The 20,748-nt window shown below is 32.2% G+C and overlaps 1 protein-coding gene across 3 annotated transcripts in view; it reads left to right on the plus strand.

The window, feature by feature from the left end:
- Positions 1 to 20,748, plus strand: part of LOC106711224 (zinc finger protein rotund) — a 129,423-nt gene that overhangs the window by 19,718 nt on the left and 88,957 nt on the right. For 2 of the 3 annotated variants that reach the window (XM_045683636.1, XM_014503496.2), the window contains exons 2-3: positions 12,002 to 12,101; positions 12,631 to 12,758. In XM_045683636.1, coding sequence (XP_045539592.1) covers positions 12,002 to 12,101; positions 12,631 to 12,758 — 228 coding nt within the window. The remainder of the gene's footprint in view (positions 1 to 12,001; positions 12,102 to 12,630; positions 12,759 to 20,748) is intronic. The other variant, XM_045683637.1, reaches the window with a different exon arrangement.

Consider the following 20,748-nt stretch of genomic DNA (forward strand, 5'->3'; position numbering starts at 1 on the left):
TTACACTTACTTTATTCAAAGGAGTACGGGTAAATCAAAAATAGAATTGGACATAGACTGATCCTTACTCATCAGGTGAAAGAAGAATACCTTTACAGTTGAATTTATTTAGTATTTGATTTTATTTACTCAAAAAGGTCGGTATTAAGAGCACCTGAAACCGACGTGCATATATGCGTAGATGTGTGAATGTAAATGAAGCGAGAGAAGTGTCATGACCGCACAAAATAAAAATTCGTGGTCTCTGCCTAGCCCTCAGGGTTACGGGAACAACATGTATTGTTGTTTTTCAGTAAAAATGTTCTTACGAATTGGATTAATTGAATATTACTATAGAATTGAATAACTACATCATAGATTCGATCCCTCTCAACAAGTTTAAGCCACGTACAGGATATGTTATCGGATAAATTTTATAATGAACGACCGTGTATGAAATACCTTCCGTACATAGATATGAGAATATTCTATTCCATAAAGAAGTTCTCTAATGCATTATCCCAAACTATAAGTTATAGCTGCAGATAGCGGGTACCATCAGCAAAGTAGTTTGAATATTGAATAACATAACATTTTAATTCTTCTATGAATTTTAACTCCTCTTTCTATTTCTACTTCAGTTCTAAAAGAATTTTTAAAACTGAAACTTTATAAGTTAAATAAGTTTTGGTAACTTATTTTTAGAAGCACAATTTTTTTTTTTGATATGTCATCACATTTCAAATATTATCAACATTTTATTTTTTTGAAATAAAGTTATTTTTTATTATTTTCTGTCACATATGAGCGAGGTTAGAGTTCTTTACATAATCTGTATAATATACATTGTGGTGAATTTTCGTCATTGGCTAATATGGGCTACAATATTTTTATATGCCCAACCAACCCCAGTTACGATGAACGTAGGTTAATGTTAAATTAGACGTACTATATAACTCGCAAGAAAAGTTGATAAGATTTTACGATTTCAGCAATGTCACAAATCCTCAGAAATAAATTCATAGAATATTTTATCTTCTGACCGTACTCGATTTTTCCATTTACAAATTCGGCCAAAAATAACGGACGTAAAGAATAATGGATTTTCTTGACAAACAACAATATCTTAAATGTCTGATTTTGTCGGTCGTTTAATGTTTTTACATTTGCATCTAACTATAAAGTGTAAAGTCAATCTTTTGATGGATTATATCAAAAATGGTACATTAATATTAGTTCATAACCTTTTGTACGCAAACAAGAGATACAAGCATTGAATTTGATGTCGCCAATTGCAAACTTTTTATTTTCTATCACAACAAAAATTGTACGAATACGTTGTAATTTTGTTAAAATTCTGTTAAATAATTATGGATATGTAATAAGAAAAAGCTTTAGTTCAAATAACTAATGGCCCTTTGACGAGTTGGCATATTTCTAAAACAGTGATATTAGTTCTACCATATTTGAAATGTTAATATTAAAAAAATATTTTCTCGGTAAAGTATATGCAAAAGTTTAATTATTCATTTTTAATTGAATTTATGTCAACTCACTTTTATTGCAAGTTAGTGTACATTCAAGCTTTCGTACTATAAGGGCGTAAGTACGATATGAGCTCGGTTTGCCGTACCATACATGTACAAGTTTCGTGTGTGAGACGTTACGTAGACGTCAGGAAAAAAATATTTATATATTTGCAAGAATAGACATAGCTGCCTTCAATTGGACCTTAGGATCTAGAATCTGTTCTTTTTTTCCACTCACTTCACTTTATATATTCTACCTTCCCGTGTGGAATACTTATGAAATTGCAACAAATTTGGTTTAATTAATTAAGAAACGGCTTAACTCACGTTTGATCGTCCGGTGACGGCACCGATTAGTTTCGGACCCCCGATGGGTCCGAAACTAATCGGTGCCGTCACCGGACGATCAAACGTGAGTTAAGCAGTTTCTTAATTAATTAATTATGATGTCTCACGAAAGTTTAAATAATTTAAAATTGGTTTAAAATATATATTTTTCTTTGCTTAATAAGGTGGCAAAAGATCAAACGGCCACTTGATATTGCTGAAATAACGAAGCAACCGTTGCCCATAGATATCCGTAATTGCATCTGCGTCGTCTACCTTTCGATTAAAGAATCGATAAAGGAGGAGACGTAGGTAAAGAGAATATATCCCTTCTCCATCAAACCCTTTCCCATCCTTTCCTATCCTTTCCATATAAATTATAATTCACAATTCAATTATTGATTTTAATTTTAATCATTTTTCAATTGTTTCACTAGTTTTAATACTTTTATACTCTGAGATCAACATCTAATTTACTATGTTCTATTTGGCAGCGACTCCAAATAATATTCTATAGAGATAATGTGTCTACGCTCTCTGTCAATGCACGGACAGGATATTAGCAAATAAAAATATTTAAATCTTCCAGTACAGTGCTAATTTCTAAGAGCATTGGCAATGCTTCATACGAGAAGGTGCATACGCGCACACTAAGAAAACATCGTCTATAGATTCGGTCTAGAAATAGTTCATAAAGAAATGTGTCGAGTCGAATATCTATGTGAAGTTTAATTTTCTTGAAGCAAAATTTAAACTTAAAAAAATTTATTTATTCATTAAAAAAGTTGTAAACTAGTTAGAAATATTGATAAGATGGGTTTAAGGTGTGATGAAAAAAGACACATTCTTTAGAATAATATTAAATCAACAGACCCCTGTTATTTTACCAATTCCGAGATGAATTGAGCGTGCTTTGGCTCTGCACGCGAAATCATTAAAAAAGAAATTCTATAAGATTTAATATCAACCTGTATTTATTTACAGCTACTTATAAATATTTTTTCAAGCAATATTTGGATAATAATTTCATATTTTGAATAAATTAAATTAATATATTTGTTGAAACGCGACTCCACCGCTTCTTCAAACTTCGAACACACAATAGCGGGTCACGCACACAAACAAAGCTCACCTGTGTGCGAACTCGTCTTGAGAATAATATATTTTTGTTGCTTTTATATATTTTTTACTTGCAGTATTTTATATTTTTCCTATGTGTACGTACGTAGTAGACATGTGGAGTTTGGACAGTTTTTTTTGCTTCTCTTTCCCTCGCTCGTTGCTGTATTTTTAAAGTTTTTGTTCGCGTTATATTTCTGGAAAATGAAAAATTGAGACGTCCCTCGCTTCATAATTCATACGTGACCTTATGTTTAGACTGTATACGTCTTTAATATATTTTTTTTACATTGTTAAGTCTGCGCTACGGTTGCTTGTTGTATCATCTACTTTGTTTTTAATTTATTGGTTTTGTAAGTCTGATAAATGCTTTGTATCACAAACCTCACAAAAATCATGACTCGCAAAATTATGTTATCAATAAGTAACATGTTTCTTGATAAAATACGAAGAACCCATCTTCAACTAACGCTAATTTTTTCAATCTTGATATGTCAGGTTGGTAAAACAAAGGAATATCAAACAAAACTAGTTGGTAAGTATAAAGGTTATAAATAACGCGGTAATTTATTCGATTTATAACCTTTATCGATTTACTATTTTATATACCTGTTTTTTTTTTTTGCAAAGCACAATAAATCTTAATATGCAGTGTTAAGCCTACTACACGTAATAAACGACCTAATAATTTAACACAAAGGAATAATGTATGTTTATGTACTCGTTAACCTTTTTTAAAATATTTTTATTTCTTTGCTCTTTGCATTCGGAGTCAAAATGATATTTGTTTGCTACAGTGCCAGGAAAATGTATAGGAAATATTAAAACAAAATGTATGTGACGAGAAATGGTTTTATAACTTCCAAAAAGTTTAAATTTATATAGGTTTATTTTTTACTAGCTTTCGTCTCGACTCCGTCCGTGTGGAATTAAAAGAAAAACCTTAATTAGTGTATATTTTCTTCCAGAATATGTTCTACATTCATGCTGAACTTCAGCGAGATCCGATTAAGTTTCTGTAGACCTTATAACAAACATCCATCCATCCATCTAAACATCCAAACATTATAATATCAGTAAAATTCTACTTGAAAAATGTAGAAAGTTTAATTACCATTTACTTTCTAAAAATTCTAAGTTGTGTTTTAAGGTTACACCCTAAGTGATAAGACTAACTAATTAACTTCGAAACATAAGACCGTAGCTTCAAAACTTCCATTCAATTGCTACAGTGCCATCTCCTAGCACAATCTTTGTTTGATCAGCTTAAAATAATTTAGTTCAAAATTAAGTAACATTCAAATGTTATGGAAAACGTTACCCTTTTTGCATCCAGTTGGAAAGCTGTATGACTGCTGTATGATCAAAAATTTCTGTTTTAATGCTTAAAAAATTATCACATATAATCATAAGTGCTTAATTTAGATAAATATTCAATTACTTGGCAAGTTGCGAGCTTTGCCAAATGTAGCCAAGTTAAATTTGCCTATACGTCAATTTTGCATACATCGCTCGTCCCCAGTTTTTTGGCAACAATTTTGCTTACAGCTGTTCTTCTAGTAACGGCCCGGCCAAGTTTAACCGGTTTTTATATACACACATTTCGCACATTATTGTATCGTCAAAGACAATTTGGCGCTCTAGATTTTTTATGGTCATACTCTGGATATGTGACTGTTTTCGTTGCTAATGATAAACAGTGATTAAAAGTGAATCGGAATCTCTATTGCGTTGCCAATATAAATTAAATAAATTTTGACTATGAATATTTGTTAATTTAACAAATATTTCGACCCGATTAGGCTGCAACTTAAAAATACGGTTACATGGAAAATTGTTCTGGTATGTCAGTCCAATTATTTATTAGTCAGCGGGGAACTACAGCTTTTTTAACGACTTTTAAAGATACTATTCGTATCTAAAAAGAGAGCTTTATTTTTGTGCACAAGTTAAACGAACAAGTTGCGTGAAATTGTAGCTGAAATTTATGTACGTTTTTTTTTTCATTTTAACAAATGATATTTGAATAAAGAAAATTGGCATCCAGATTATGCACAGTCCGTATAATATGTTCATATGTGTACATATATCTTTCAATTACCGGAAACGTAACGAACGCTAATGGCGGTTGTGTTCCAGAAGTTTTTTCTCACTTTATTTTTAAAGGGGTTAGTTTTTAAAAGTTCATTTCAATGTTGAGTATGCATGGTAATATTCCTGGCTGAATTTTAAAGCACTAGAGCCCAGGGATCCCCAAACTATTTTGGTCAAGTGACCCCCTTTTCCAAAATGAACCGTTACCTCAGACCCCCATGGCCATTATTATTATTTTTATTCATTCTGACTTAGGTCAATGGAAGAAGACAGAGTGAGAATTAGCAATGCTTTAAGTTCAATTTCGACCACACCACAGGGGGTTGATATCGACCCCTTTGAGAATCCCTGTAGGATCAAAAGTAGAAGATGTCAGTGTCCAATAACAATAATATAAAGATAATTTATAAAGAAAAAACATTTGTATTTTAAAAGTAATAAACCCAAAAACAAGTAATATGGTAACACTAAGTAATATTGTGATAAAATATTTTTTTTACGTAAGTTAATGGTTTTTACACTACAAGCTGAAATGATTTCGTAGGATATTTAAAAACGTAAGGAATCCTAAAATGCGTCTAAATGTATGTCCGAAAAGTTTAAAAGGAATCTCACATCTTTATAAAAGGACAGATCCCTTTTGTTATGATTACTTAAGTTTGTAGATACATAAGTCCATTGAAACGGGTTTTCATCATTTCCTATTAGTACAATTTAAGACGATATCTAGTATTTATTAAGTATCATGGAATCGATTTAGTATAAATAGTAGGTACCTTGAAGGTTGTTGTACAAATGTACTACAATATTTCATCCCATCAGACATAAGCATTAGTAGCGCAGTTGGCAGCACGTAAATCTCATAACCTTGAGGTCGCGAGTTCGATCCTTACCTGGGGCAAATGTTTTGTTTTCAGCTGAATTTATTAAAGGAGGAATACAGGTAGTATGTAAATAGATTCAATCGATGTTAAGAAACAAAGACGAAAAACTGCATCTAAACTTTACTATACTCGTACAAATAACATGAGAAAGAAATACTTTTTTGCTCCTATTAACCACTTATCCAATTTTAGAATTCTTTCCACCTATAGAAAGAAAGAATATTTACGAAGCGAAGTTGTGTCGTGAACTAGTTAGTCTTAAATATTTTATTCGACCAAGTCACTAATAAATACGGCAGAGAAACGATAACAAAAAGCCACGAATCAAGAAGAATATTTATGATCAAAATACTCATATGTCTGGTCTAGGATTCGATTCCGAAGTGAATTACTTGCATAAAGGGTACTGATTAGATTTTATTAAAAACACTTTCTTTTTCTTTTAGTTAAATTAACATTTCAATTATGAGCTTACGATTTCAGTTGCATAAAACATTTCCCTTATCCTATATGCTATTAGTGGGTAATATGTGAATTCTGTGCTTTAGTTATATATTATTTTTATTATCCTAAACCAACTATAACTTTATAGTGGGAGCATTGAAGCGAGCAAAATTTTCAGCGCACGTACCGTCCTCGGTGCTTCAATAAAAAAAACCTTTAAAAAATAAAGAAAAACCATAAAAGCAGCCGTCTTGCGATGCGTTATCATTTTTATATGTTCACCCCCTCAACCCTTTCAAGAACACCCCCCTCCCTTACCCCTGATGCAAGCACACACGCACACATTGAAAAACATCTATAAATGGGTTAAAGAAAAATGTGTCTACCTGAAAACGTACGATGCATGCATTTTTTTATTCCTCTTACATTTTCTTTTCCATCCGCGATTCTCATATCGGCGATATAAAACTGAAAAATACATTAAATTAGTACATGGCAAATTCACCTCTATATCTTATACAAACAAGATATAAAATCCTAAGAACTATTCAACAAAAACAGCGCACACTCACATATGAATTCAACCCACGTACACATGGAACGGCATCGTTTAGAAAAAAAATAAAGCGCACACATATAAGTCGCATGCAGTTCGAAAGGGATGCACTCAGAGTCATAAAATACGCCCACAGAGACAGCATACACCCACACATATACATCAGCCTCTCGTCTGTACACACAGACACAATACACGGACATGCATGAAGATGTCGCCACACAAACACCCACTAGCAACCTCGAAGAAAAGTTTCTATGTGTTGTGAAAATGCTTTTCCTTGCAGCAACCTCTCGGGAAGAGTTTCATAGCGAATACCTCGCGGTAAAGACATCTAGACGTTCTTCTAAAAAATTCCCGGGCCTTAATAGAATAAAAACAAAAAAAAACAATTTCGTATCTATAAAGGGCCGCTCGAGATATTTTCAAATAGTCGACTAATCGATCTTACACGCCGGCCCGAAATTTAAAAGGAAATTCTTCACCCGTTTTGCGGCTTAAAAAACGCGCTCTGTAGACCGGTATAATAAAAAATACCAGCGGGTTAAAGAAATTTGAGTACAACCTTCGATTTTACCGCGGTGGGTGATAAATCTGTGATTGTCCGTTCAATTTATAATTGAAAGTTGTGATTGCTCTGCGTTTGTTAGCTAACTAATAAGCCAGGGGCACGTGCCCGCGTCAGTGATTCGAATGTGTGAGTTAATGAGTCCGCCCCTGTGTGCGTGACGACTCCGTGAAGATGTGTATGATAATTCCGAGATCGCGTGACACTTCAAAATACTTGTGATTACAAAAATTCATTCAACATTTCTGCAAGTGGTTTTAATATTGTGTTTTTACGAAGTTTAAGACGATTATATGGCAATTTATTCAATTCTGTTCTTATAAAAGTGAACCCTCTTCAAGGATTCTTTCTCTACATTCCGCTTAATTTATAAAAATTTTTGTCATAATGTACTGCATGCAATATTATAATTTGTATTAAAAGGTTTTACAATAAATTATTTAAATCGTATCATGTTACTTGAACATTTTGATTGCTTTATTTCTTCAAAAAAATTACCAAACAATTTATTTACAATTTTTCCATTAAGTAGTTATAAGTTAAGAATTTTTTTGAAATATTTAATTAACTGTTATTTCGTTTTTAAATTATTTTTTGCATTTATTTGTTAAGTTATATGTTAATTAATTTAAAATTTAAGTATTAATTCGGGCAAAGGCAAAGCAATCTTATTACAAAACTTTTGATTAAATTTTTATCGTAGAAATTTTATACTTTAATACCTTAAACATTTTAAATATATTTGCCACGATAATAATTAATACAAAAAACTATCAAATAACAAATTTGAACTTAAAATGCTTTCTTTCTATCTCTATCTATTAGGTCGTTTTTACTTTTTACTTTGTTTCTTCCTACTACATTATTTTACTATGTCAATCATTTCTCTTGTGTTGAAAATATAAAAATTCAATTTGCCTAACTTTAGTATTTAATACAATTTTTTACTCATGTTACATTTGAAACTAAAATTCAGTGACAACGAAATATTACTACTTTTGTATTTTTGTACTAAATTGTAATCAGGAATAATAGTTTATTTGCTATCTGAGATGCGTTCCAAAGCCGAAGTAAAAAGCTTAATTCTCTCTAATACACTAACAAAATTTCATAAATATCTGTATTAAAATCTGTGCTTAGGAATAGAGGATTTATGACCAGATTTCTTTATTCCAATCCAGCGACCGAATTCAAACAAGAATGCTTTATGTGGATTTCAATATGGTCCAGCTTAGCAGTTGATTGCTGGACTGGAATAATGTAAACTGCGCGTTAAAGTTATATCTGTCGGTTAGCCAATTTCGTATCTTTTTATTTGCAACCAGTTAGAGTTAGTTAACAGTTATATCAGTATTCACCTTCCTTCTTTAAACACACAATTGTTTTGTAGTAAGTTACAATAAATTTTAATTTAAAAAGAGATTGATAATCATTTATTTAACAAAAAAAGAAGTCGATTCATTGCTGGCAACATTTTTTAAATTTTTATTGGAACAAAAAATTGTTTCGTGACTACAAAGTGTTTGTAAAATTCAAATAATTCATTTATTATTAAAATAAACACAAATTAAAGTCATTTATCCATATTATTATTATTAGAGAAAGAATTTATTGATTGACCTTAAAAAGTCTGCATCAGTTATAAAAATTAGTTTGCTATTAATACTAAAGTAAATGAAATTTTCGACATTTTCATGAGGTTACAATGATAGAGTATAGAGTAGCAGTTTAGTCTGTTTGCTGGCCCTATTCTATTCCTTTTACCCTTTTCACTTTATCCAATAAGAAAACATGTAAAGGAACAATCCTGTCCAATAATCCACGTCATGATAATCCAATGGTAATGTGATTTGTCGGTAGAGGTAGGGAAGGTAAAAATCTTTTTCTGTGGGCAATCGAGTATATTCCTTGTGGTTCTTTACAGGCCATTGCTCTAACATTTTAGCTTGTTGCAATCTCCGCGTCGAATTACTTCGCTGTTTAGCTATCCAAAGCAAATCCAAATTCACTTAGTGATATTTTTTTGTATTACAAGGTGGCAAACGAGCAAGCTGCCACATGAATTCGCTGAAATAGCGAAGCGACCGCTGCCCATACACATTTGCAATTGCAGATGCGTTGCCTACCCTCCATCGACGAAGGAGGAGACGCACAAAAAGAGAATATTTAACCTTCCTATGCATCTCCTCATCCATCAAATCCACCTCCCCTTCCCATCCTTTTCTTATAAGAAAAGAGGTCGGATGGGAAAGAGGTCTTAAATTAAGGCTGATATTTTATAAATATTTTAATTATACAGTCTATTTCAATCTCGTCTGATCAATTTCGTCCAATCTGAAAATATAAAAGGTCATGCAATATTTCCGTGCGACTCCGACCTACATCTGAGAATATCCGATCTATTGATTTTGATTTAAATCTTATATTTTTAGATATATAACTTCACAAGTTATAACATCCCAGTACGATAACTTTAGAACTCATAAAAGTCTAAGGTGGAAAGCCTTCGGTTATTTCTTATAAAAATTTTAACCATTCGCCTTGAAATGGGAATGCTTCCAAGATATTTCGTAATGTACTTCCGATATTACTATGTTTTTCTTCCGATAGAATGTAATAAAGATGTAGTTTTGCAGTACATATGATATTTATACTAACGTCTTTCGATTTAGTTTGGTAAAGTTGAAAGAAAAACAGTTTATAGTTTCGGGTGGCAGTTCGATTTACTATATCATGTTAGTTTATGCAGCTCTGAACGTTGAACATATATCTAGTGCAAATATTACACCTAATAAACTTTCGTCTTTGATAAAAGTTTAGTTACCATAAGCCTCGACTAATAGAAGGTTAACCTCTATTCATCAAGGATTAACGTTTTTTTAAACGAAATAAAAGGATACGTGATTGAACATTAAAATCTTTTATTAGTACCGAGACCCTAAGACAAACAAAGTTTTAAATATAGATATATAAATGAAAAATATAATAACAAAAGAAATGAAACGGAAAGTAATGCTTTTTAACTGTTAGTACATTTCGCTGTATAATGTGAATATAAATCTCCGCGTTAAAAACTACCGCAAAACGGGTGAAGTTAAATGAATAAGATAAAATTTTTACGCAAAACTTTAACTCAACGTCAAATTTATTTTGCAGCTACGGTCCAGCCACCTCCTAACCCAACGATAGTTCCTAACAATACCTAAATAACTTTAGTCATGAAGAAATATTTATATTAAGATATATTTTAGAGAAGTAGTATTAAAGTTTAGTGATATATACAATATTTGAAAAGTGACTTATATAGTGTTAATACCATGTCCGTGAAGTTGTCAAATTCGAATTTGTTTATGAAGAAACAAACGAATTTCGCGATGAAGAGAGAATTTGAAGATTATAATGAAGACGATGATAACAAAGACCATATTGATAGTAATGCATCTAGTGATGCGAATTCAGAAGTTAGTGATCTAGAAAACAACGGCCCTAACGATGAAACAAATAACACTGCCCTTGATTATACAGAAAACGCATTAGCGTTGCATCCCGTCGCTGATTTTATAAAGAAAGAATTTCTACCTGACTTTGACTTCACAAATCCTTTTAGAAATCAGAATTTAGCATTCAAAGATAGCTTCCAAAATGCACGATCTCCATTCTTGTTACCAACACAACTGTATAAGAATTTCTTAGCAAATCTTGGTAAGAGAAGGAGAAATGTTGCAGAATGCTACTCCCTTTATCCTAGGAATATGCTATTTTCGAATGGATTCTCTGCTGATATGTCAGATGATGAAAACAACGCGAATAGAACTTCGGATTCCCCGGACGAGGTAATCTCGTCATAAGTGTGGTTGATTAAATTATTCTGTTTTATCTTTCAACATTTTTAGGCTTTAGGTTTAATTTTTCAAAACGATTTAATAAATATTTGGGTATACGAGATTAATATAAGTTATCTTTAATTTATTTCTTACTGGAAATCAGGTCTATCGAAAGCCAAGTGAGTGATACCAGAACACAATAAAACAAAATCAGTTTGCCTTTCAAAAAAGGTTAACAAGAAAATTTAGCAAAAATAATTCTACTATAGGGCTTGATAGTCGCTTCACTAGGTTGAGAAATAAGTTACCAGGGGACTATTGCAATATTTTTCATGGCATTTTAATGGAAGATCTTTTTCTTGCCTTTGGGTATATTGAATCAATGATACTTGAATATGTTCCAGTTAGTATAAAAACTTAACTCTTATTAGAGTTATTTCAGTAATTGTATTGGTCTAATTAGAAATTGTACAATTATATGGCAAAGTGCTCATTTACATTTTTGACATTTTAAAAAGTCTACCCTCACTAAGACACTTAGGGGATAAGGTAACTTGATTTTTACTTCCCTGAAGACTATTTTCATGTGTCTACCAAAATCTTGTGCCCATAATCCTGTATGATCATATCGTGTACAAATAAATGATGAACAGCAATAACACGAAGTCTTGTTCCAGAAGGCGGGTGCGTCATCAGCCTTCGTGTGGAGTGGCGGGGGGGTGTCCGGCGGCGGGGGGCAGGAGCAAGCAGCCGCGCAGCCAGCCGCCGTGCCTACTGGTAATTATCTTTTTAATTCTAATTCATCCTTCACTGAATACCAGTGTGCAACGGGGTATTCTTATATAATGCTAATAAGAATTTCTTACTTAGTTCTTCCTACTAAATGGGCCATTCTAATATGTCACATTTAATACTTCATCAAAATCCAACAACATTTTTTCATATTTCGATTGCATATTTATTGTAATAATGTCAATCGAACACCGTTACAATGTTGCGTCAGTGAAGGCTTGTTCTTTTCAAATACTAAGGGCGCTACAAAAAATCTAACGAAAACCATGTATTCCTCATAACAACTGAATACGACTCGATGACTTAAATTGATGTTTTTAAGCAGCTTGCCTCACTATTAAGCTATAATTGATAGATGTTAAATATGACCTATTCAATTGGCTCACCTCATAATAAAAAAACGAAAAACGACGATCGAGCACAAGGATCGATTGTTTGATTTACCCGTTAGTGTTCTCATAAAATTCTACTATGATAATTTTTGTTTATGATTGTAATGCTATGTCTGTTTCAGGCACGTCAGGCGGCGGCGGGGCGCAAGGCCTCGTGCACTGGATGTCAGTGATGGCGGAGCACATGGGAGGGGGGCACCACGACCCCTCCCACTACGCGCTGCCGCCGTGGAACAATGGTGGTATGGATGTAAGTACAATGCATTATTTTTATAACCAATATTTTAAGAGATTACATGAAGGTCGTGACGAAGAGGAAAAGCTAGAATTCCACTGAAATTGAAAAAAAATTATTATCTGTTAAGATTTATTAATAATCTTTAAGGACATTGTCTACTGTCTACTGTTATTCCAATATTCGTTATGAGTTGGTACTCACAGTAAAACTATTTCACGGTAAATCATAAGGGTTGATTTAACGATTTTCGTTATGTCAAATAACAGCCGCTAGATGTCGTAAATAAAATGTTCTATTGCGTAAGTTTTTCGATTACTTATTCTGAAGTTTAAAAAAAAAACAAACAATAAAATATCCGTATTCCCTATTAATTATGAACTTGTACTCTACGTAACGAACTAATGTTAATTTACTTTTATGTAAAAGGCATCCATCGTCACAAAAACTATGAAAATACCACCACGCTTCAAACAACACAAGGTGGTTAAATAATATTTTCCTTTATATAGATAAGAAATCATGTTTTCACGACCTTTAGTTAACACCTGCTTGTTTTGTTTTTGTGTTGTTAAGTTCACATTATTTCATGAAAGCGAGACGCAATTACCTAGATATAAACATGATTATAACATATTTCAAAATCCTAGAAGGCATGAAATACATTCGAATTTAGACATAAATTCTATACCATAGATTAATAGAAACGATAAAACATAGAAAAATTAAACTCTTTATCATTCTTGAGAGCAAAAAGCAGTATCCTACAGCATTCTTTATGAACGAAAAGAAACTGTGACAAAAATTTTATGGCTACATGTTCGACTACTACACTACTACTACATTACTACAGATTAAAAATCGTCCATTAACGTGTTTGTCTTTCTGTTTGATTGTAATATCTGAAAATCTATTTCATGCATTTTTATATAATTACCAATCGATTAATGAACGTTTTTTAAATGAAAGTAACAATACTATTATTTTATTTTACTACCTGTGGGATGCTCGCGCTAATTTCTTGTTCTTATAACTATACTAGCTGTCGCCAGCGACTCCGTCCGAGCAGAATTAAACAATAATCTTAATAAGTTGCCTATATGTTTTTCCAGACTATGTTCCACATCTGTGTCCAATTTAATCCAGATCTGTTGAGCCGTTCCGGAGATACCATCAAACAAACATCCATCCATCCATCTAAACATTCGTATTTATAATATTAGAAAGATTTAAAAAAAAGTAAATTTAATTTTATATTCTGTGCACATTACCAAGTAGTCTGTGGTTCCAAGGCGAATGAAATCGTACACGTTAGTTAAATGCTTTGATTGACATTTGAAGGAAATGATTAAATGTAAGTTGGATGTATAAAATTAAATGCGATATAATATATCGAGCTAATTTGAAACGAGAAAGTTGATAGAATTAATGTAGATCGCTACAAGGGTAGACGAACAAATTATTGATGGAATAAGTAAGGCCTTGTAGAGATGTGTGTAAGAAAGAAATGAATTCAGATATATAAGTATAATACCTATAATATACCTATAATACTCAACGTAGGGTGAAATGGCTATAAAGGTAGAGGAAGACCAAAGAAAGTATGGATGGATTGTGTGAAAGAGGATATGCGTAAGAAGGGGGTAAATTCAAATATGACGGCTGATAGAGATGTATGGAGGAGTAGTACATACTGTGCCGACCCTCCATAGGGATAAGGGCAGGTTGATGATGATGATGACTCAACATAGGGTGAAAAGCAGGGAAATTATGAGTGTCTGCTTCATTTTGTAATAAAAAAAATAATGGAACTTTGGTATACTAAAGAAGTTTTCTTAAGTAATTAATTAGGTGAAAATGATATAGACTAGTATAAGTTATTATTGCGTAAATGATAACGTATAAAATAGAGTAATTTTTTTAAATTATATTTGATACCCTTTAAATGATGCTGAAAGATTTCTCAAGTCTAATAAGATATCTGAGTATTTATTACATATGCAGGTCTCGTAGACAATATGACCGAGTTTTAATATATGTAGACCTTTTTTGGTAATATTCCCAAGCAATTATGTTAATACACGTCTTGAGAACAAAACTAAACGATCTCAAGTAGACCTCACGATATATAGGAAATGATTAATCAAAACATTCCGAAGTATCTTCCTTAATTTACCTAATCCATCAAACATTACTAAACTCTAAATTTTATGACCAAAATTATACCTTATTCAATAGACGTAGAGTTTATTATTTAATGAAATAACGTTTGGATTTTCTGATAAAAAAATTTAAACCGTAACATATTTATCTCAAGGTCTATTTTGTTATAATGTATGTAGTGTTAAAATAGGGTTGTCCAAAAAATATTTGCATACTTTTGCAACGCTGCGGGCGTTGATACAACCATTGAATCGAGTGTCTTGGGAATATCCTAAAGGGTTACTCATACTGATGTTTTGATAAATTGATTTTGAATTTTATTTGTTAAGTAATAAGGTTTAGAAATAAACAATTCTTGTGCAAATCGTAAGTGATTTAATATTTGGTAATGATGCGTACTGAATCGCTAAACAGGTTTTGTCTATTTAGTATACGATGTGCGAATCCTTTTTTCTTTCGGTTTGTCTAGTTATAAATGATCTAGTTGTGAATCGAGATGCGCATGCAAATTTTAAATTTCGTGGGAAGGTTATAGAAAGAGATCATTTTTCTTACATCCTGTGAATAATTCATGATCAGTTCTTACTTATAATTGAATTTTTTAGTTTGAATTCTTAGAAACATCATCATTCGAACAATCCATCCATACATTCTTTCGTCTTACTTTACCTTCGTAGCCTTCCACATTCAATCTCAATACTTCTGTTTTTTGTACACAGTAGTTTATTAAAAACTTCATAAAAATACCATCTGATTAAAATTCGTAACAAATTCGCGTGATAAAGAATTCCGTTCAAACATCCACCTAACACTTTCTCGTGTGAAATCGATACGCTGAAGAAATTTCGCGCGTGCGATATAACGCAAAAAATTATTACCATTGATAATGCTGATAAGCGAAATGAATTCTGTTAAGTCAATGATACGTTGCTTTTTTATATAAGAGAAGGGAGCAAACGAGCAGCGGGAACACCAAGGTGTTCATCGACGCCCATGGACATCTGCAATACTAGAGGAATCGCAAATGCGTTGCTGGCCTTTGAGATGGTGATACGCTCGCTTCTATAAGGTTATCGAGTTATTGGGAAAGTAAACTGCTTTAGCGGTAATATGGCAATTAGGAATAGTTTTTTATAACGAGTGAAAAAGAATAGAGTATTTTTTATCCCACAAATATGATATAATTATTGCTTTTGTACTTTTTTATATTATTTAAATGGGTATATCCACGTAAGTTTCATTTAAAGTTACCATCTTCTTAGTAATATTATAAATGCGAATGTTTAGATGTATGGATGAATAGATGAATGTTTGTTAGACGGTTTCTGAAGAACGGCTGAACGGAGCGCGAACAAAGTCGCAGGCAAAAGTTAGTTAATCAATATTTCTGTTTATAGCTTACAGTAAAAATTAAACGATCGAATTAGAAAATACCTTTTTCCATTTTTATCATCTTAGTTCAGATCTTTTAACTTTATTTTAATATACCGTTTATTGTCATTTAAAAACTCTACTCTTTAAAAATAATTTGGATATATTAAAAAAAAATCGATATTGACACATTTCACCGCTGATCTATAACAAAGAAATATTTAATACAGTAGTGGAATAAAAAATGTATAGCTAGAACACAATACCTCATTGATACAATAAAGGACTTAGGTGTCGGCAAGGTTGACTTTTTTTTGAGTTACCGAGAAAAAAATTGGCAATATATCCCAATGTAGTGAACCCGACTAATGATATTTTGATGTCTGCCGAGATCCCATACAATAATGAAATAATAAAAAAGACAAAGTGAAAAAAAAACATACGACTAACTGTGGGAGAGGCGGCTGTGTTTGATGGAGAAAAAAATCTACGCCAAATATTTGATCAAATTTTGAAATATATGGAATCAAATGGCTTTAGAAAGCTTAACATTTCATCAAACTTGTTACCAATATTTGTCTACAGTAGATTTGAGTACAAAAATATAATATACTTTACTAGCTGTCGCCCGCGACTCCGTCCGCGCGCAGTTAAAAGAAACTTAATAGGGGTATGAAAAATAGATGTTGGCCGATTCTCAGACCTACTGAATATGCTCACAAAATTTCATGAGAATCAGTCAAGCCGTTTCGGAGGAGTACGGGAACGAAAACTGTGACACGAGAATTTTATATATAAGATAATAGCCAAAATAGCGAAGCAACCGTTGCCCATAGACATCCGAAAGTGCAGATGCGTTGTCTACCTTTAATAAACGGAGGAGAAGACGCACAGAAAATGATATATCCCCTTCCTATGTGTCCCATCCTCTGTCTAACCTAATTCCTTTCCATTCATTTATTATAAGAAAAGGGCGGGGAAGGAAAAGGGACCAAAATTAGGCTTTCGGCACAATCATCATATGAAATTTGGAATTGCTTCCACTTCACGTCTGTATTCTGTACGTACCACTGTTATTATAATAAAGCGTGTCGTCAGCCCAAAAATGTCGCCACTGAAGGGCTAGGAGACTACCAAAGTTAGGGGTGACTAGGTCAACCACGCTAGCACAGTGCGGGTTGGTTTACTTCACATATATCTATGAATTTCTTCGCCGATATGTGAAGGAGTGTTTGTCATCGTAATAATGTACATATGAAAATCGAAAAACATATTGGTACATAGCGGAGGTCGGAGCTAGATGTTTATATTTTGAATAAGTGATCTAAAAATGTGCCACCGATTCTATGTTAAAAATACAATGACACAGTTACGAAAAATGTAACTTTTTAGTATTTAATTTTTAAGTTGGCTTAGTAGTTATAGGAATATTCTTTGTAGTAGATATGTATTAATTTTAATTTAATTATTCATTAGCTAGCTTTTACCCGCAACCCCGTCCGCGCTGAATGAAAAATAGAAAACGGGGTAAAAGTTATCCTATGTCCTTTTCGTGGTTCTAAGCTACATGTCCACCAATTTTCAGTCAAATCGATTCAGCCGTTCTTGAGTTATAAGTAGTGTAACTAACACCACTTTCTTTTATATATACAAGATATAGATAATTAAATTCGTAATTATTATTCTTTAATAAAAAATATTCGGTTAGTAATTAAATTAAAATATTTATTCATTAATAATTAAATGTATAACGAATATCATGTAGTTTTATATCAATTAGTTATCAATTAGTTATATGACGAATGTCAACGTTAAAGGTTCATATTTATATATTTACTTAATATTAATTTTTATATAAAGAGTTTTTTATGACGCAATATCAAAAGATTTCTCACAGATAGTAAATGGATTCAATCAGTCAAGCGACATAAACGTATTAATAATCCCACAATACAGATTAACCGACTGTCTAACATCTGTAACGACTTAATTGCAGTACGTCAAAATCAATTATGCATATAAGAATATTTGAATAAGACGTATGTCCCAATCATTTGTCATAAGCTCTCTGAGAAACAAAATCGTTCTTTGTTTCGTCAACCCTAACTATTTTTTTTATTATAAACTTTAAAAGAAATATTTCGTACCATATACATTGCTGGGTAACATAAACAGCTCGATATATACAGATCAATTAGAGCAGCAATGGAATATGAGTATTTTGAAATTCCGTGGGGTGCGTTTTAGAAATCCATTTGTTAGGGTTGAAAGATTTCACGGTTGATTTCGCATGAATTTCATGCTTTATATTCGATATTAATTATATTTTTCACCAGGTGCTATAGGGTTGTCGAGAATTTTTTGAATATTCACGCCTCTATGATTTGAAGGTAGCCAAAGGCAATTTATTATTTAAAAATCAATTGTATTGCATTTGTTATTGATCAGCTTGTGATCAATAAACTTAGTAAGATACTTTGAAAAGACGAATACAAGGACTTTTCATACAAAATATTGTTTTTCACATAGGAATTTAATGGAGCCGGCTTTGGACGACCATATAATTAAGTGGCAGTAGTCATTGCCATCTGTATATATTATAGATTAAAAAAACCGCTGCACATTTATATACAGATTATAAATTGGTAGATTTTCGATACAAATTACAATAATTATTTTAATAGATAATGAAAGGAATCTCAATGTATTTTTGTACATGTTTTTCAAAAGAACCTACTATAAATGATTGTTTAACTTTATTCCATGTATCGACTTATAAAACTCAGTACACGTCCTGTAGATTAGATATATATTTCTATTTTCTTTAACATAACTAAGCGAATAGAATAATATCAAAATACAATACCAAATTAGCTCAACTATCTCTTTACAGCACTCTGAAGTCAACCGTTGAATTAACTCGCACATTTAATTAATAACGCCATCTAATACATTAGGGGCCTTTTCGGCTCATTCACCAAAAACAATCGCCGGCCACAATGGTAGACAGTAGCGCAGAACACATCTCTGTCGGTAGCCACAATTTTGACAGCCGGGAGACCGGTCCGAGAAGATTAATGGTTGGTCTACTCATCGCCGTAATGACGCCCCCTCCGCAACGTCTAATGACATCCAGATTAGGGTGACTATGAAATATCTTACTTAGAGACAAAGAGCTTTTTAATTTAAGAACAAGACATATAAAACACTATATATAGTTATTGTTAGACAGGTTACATTTAAGATGTTTATTTCTCTACATCGAACTAGAATTCAAATACACAATTTTGGCACAAAATTAAGTGCACTCGAATATATTGATAAGTGACTAATGCGTACCACAGTCATCTAACGAATATCCCGTGATAAATAGATAAATATCAATATAGGACACTAGCTAGCGACTCTTTCGCGAATAAAAAAAAACTTAACTAGTAGCCTATGTGTAACTCCAACATCTAACCAAAATTATGACTATCTGTAATAATTTTATAAAAGGTAGTTTTAGTTTTCTTAGATGGCAGCACTGCTCGACCCCGCCACTCTTTTGTGACAACTTCCGGCGAATGGATTGAGAGTGGTGGGGTTGAAACAGCGTTTTGATTATTGAGTCAGGAGCTCGGCAGTCGTTGGATATCCGTCGATGTGATAAGTCGTCTAGTGGAAAGACAGTCGTCTAGTAGAATTGACCGTTAGAAATGTTGAAAATGGAATAAAAGTATTCACTGTGCAATGAATTGGAGTTTTTCTTGACATTTCAGAAGTGGGATATAAAAATCCAGGTATGAACGCCCTCAGAATTTTAAATACTAATTTACATTAAAAAAAAAAAAAAATTACTTTAAAGTACAAAGTAGCTATAACGCTTGTTAATTTTTTTATTTTTATTTTTTTTTATTTTTTTATTTTACTTTCGATACTGCACAAATATGACACTGTCATACTGCATTTGATCACGGCTATTTTCCAAAAATACAAATTATGCATATCTTCTATATCTAAATGTATAAAAGAAAGTCGTGTTAGTTACACCATTTATAACTCAAGAACGGCTGAATCGATTTGACTGAAAATTGGTGGGCAGGTAGCTTAGAACCAGGAAAAGGACATAGGATAATTTTTACCCCGTTTTCTATATTTTTTTTTTATTCCGAGCGGACGGAGTCGCGGGTAAAAGCTAGTGTTACAAAGACTTTTTATTGAGATCATTATTTACGTCATTATTAAAAATATTTATTTAATGACTTATTGATTTATAAGTATCGAATGTGATTTTAACTCGTATTTTCACTTTTCTTTATTTATATTTATGCTACCTATTTTGAATTCTTTAGAATTTTAAACGTTTTACGGAATATTTGGAAATTGAATACGGGTAATGATTTCATAGTTATACAAGCGAGACCCCCCAACAGGGAAATAAATAATAGAGGTTTCTATTTTATTATGTATGAAACTTTATTTGTGTGTG

The sequence above is a fragment of the Papilio machaon genome, chromosome 23 (genome assembly GCF_912999745.1).
Source record: "Papilio machaon chromosome 23, ilPapMach1.1, whole genome shotgun sequence".
Lineage (NCBI taxonomy): Eukaryota > Metazoa > Arthropoda > Insecta > Lepidoptera > Papilionidae > Papilio > Papilio machaon.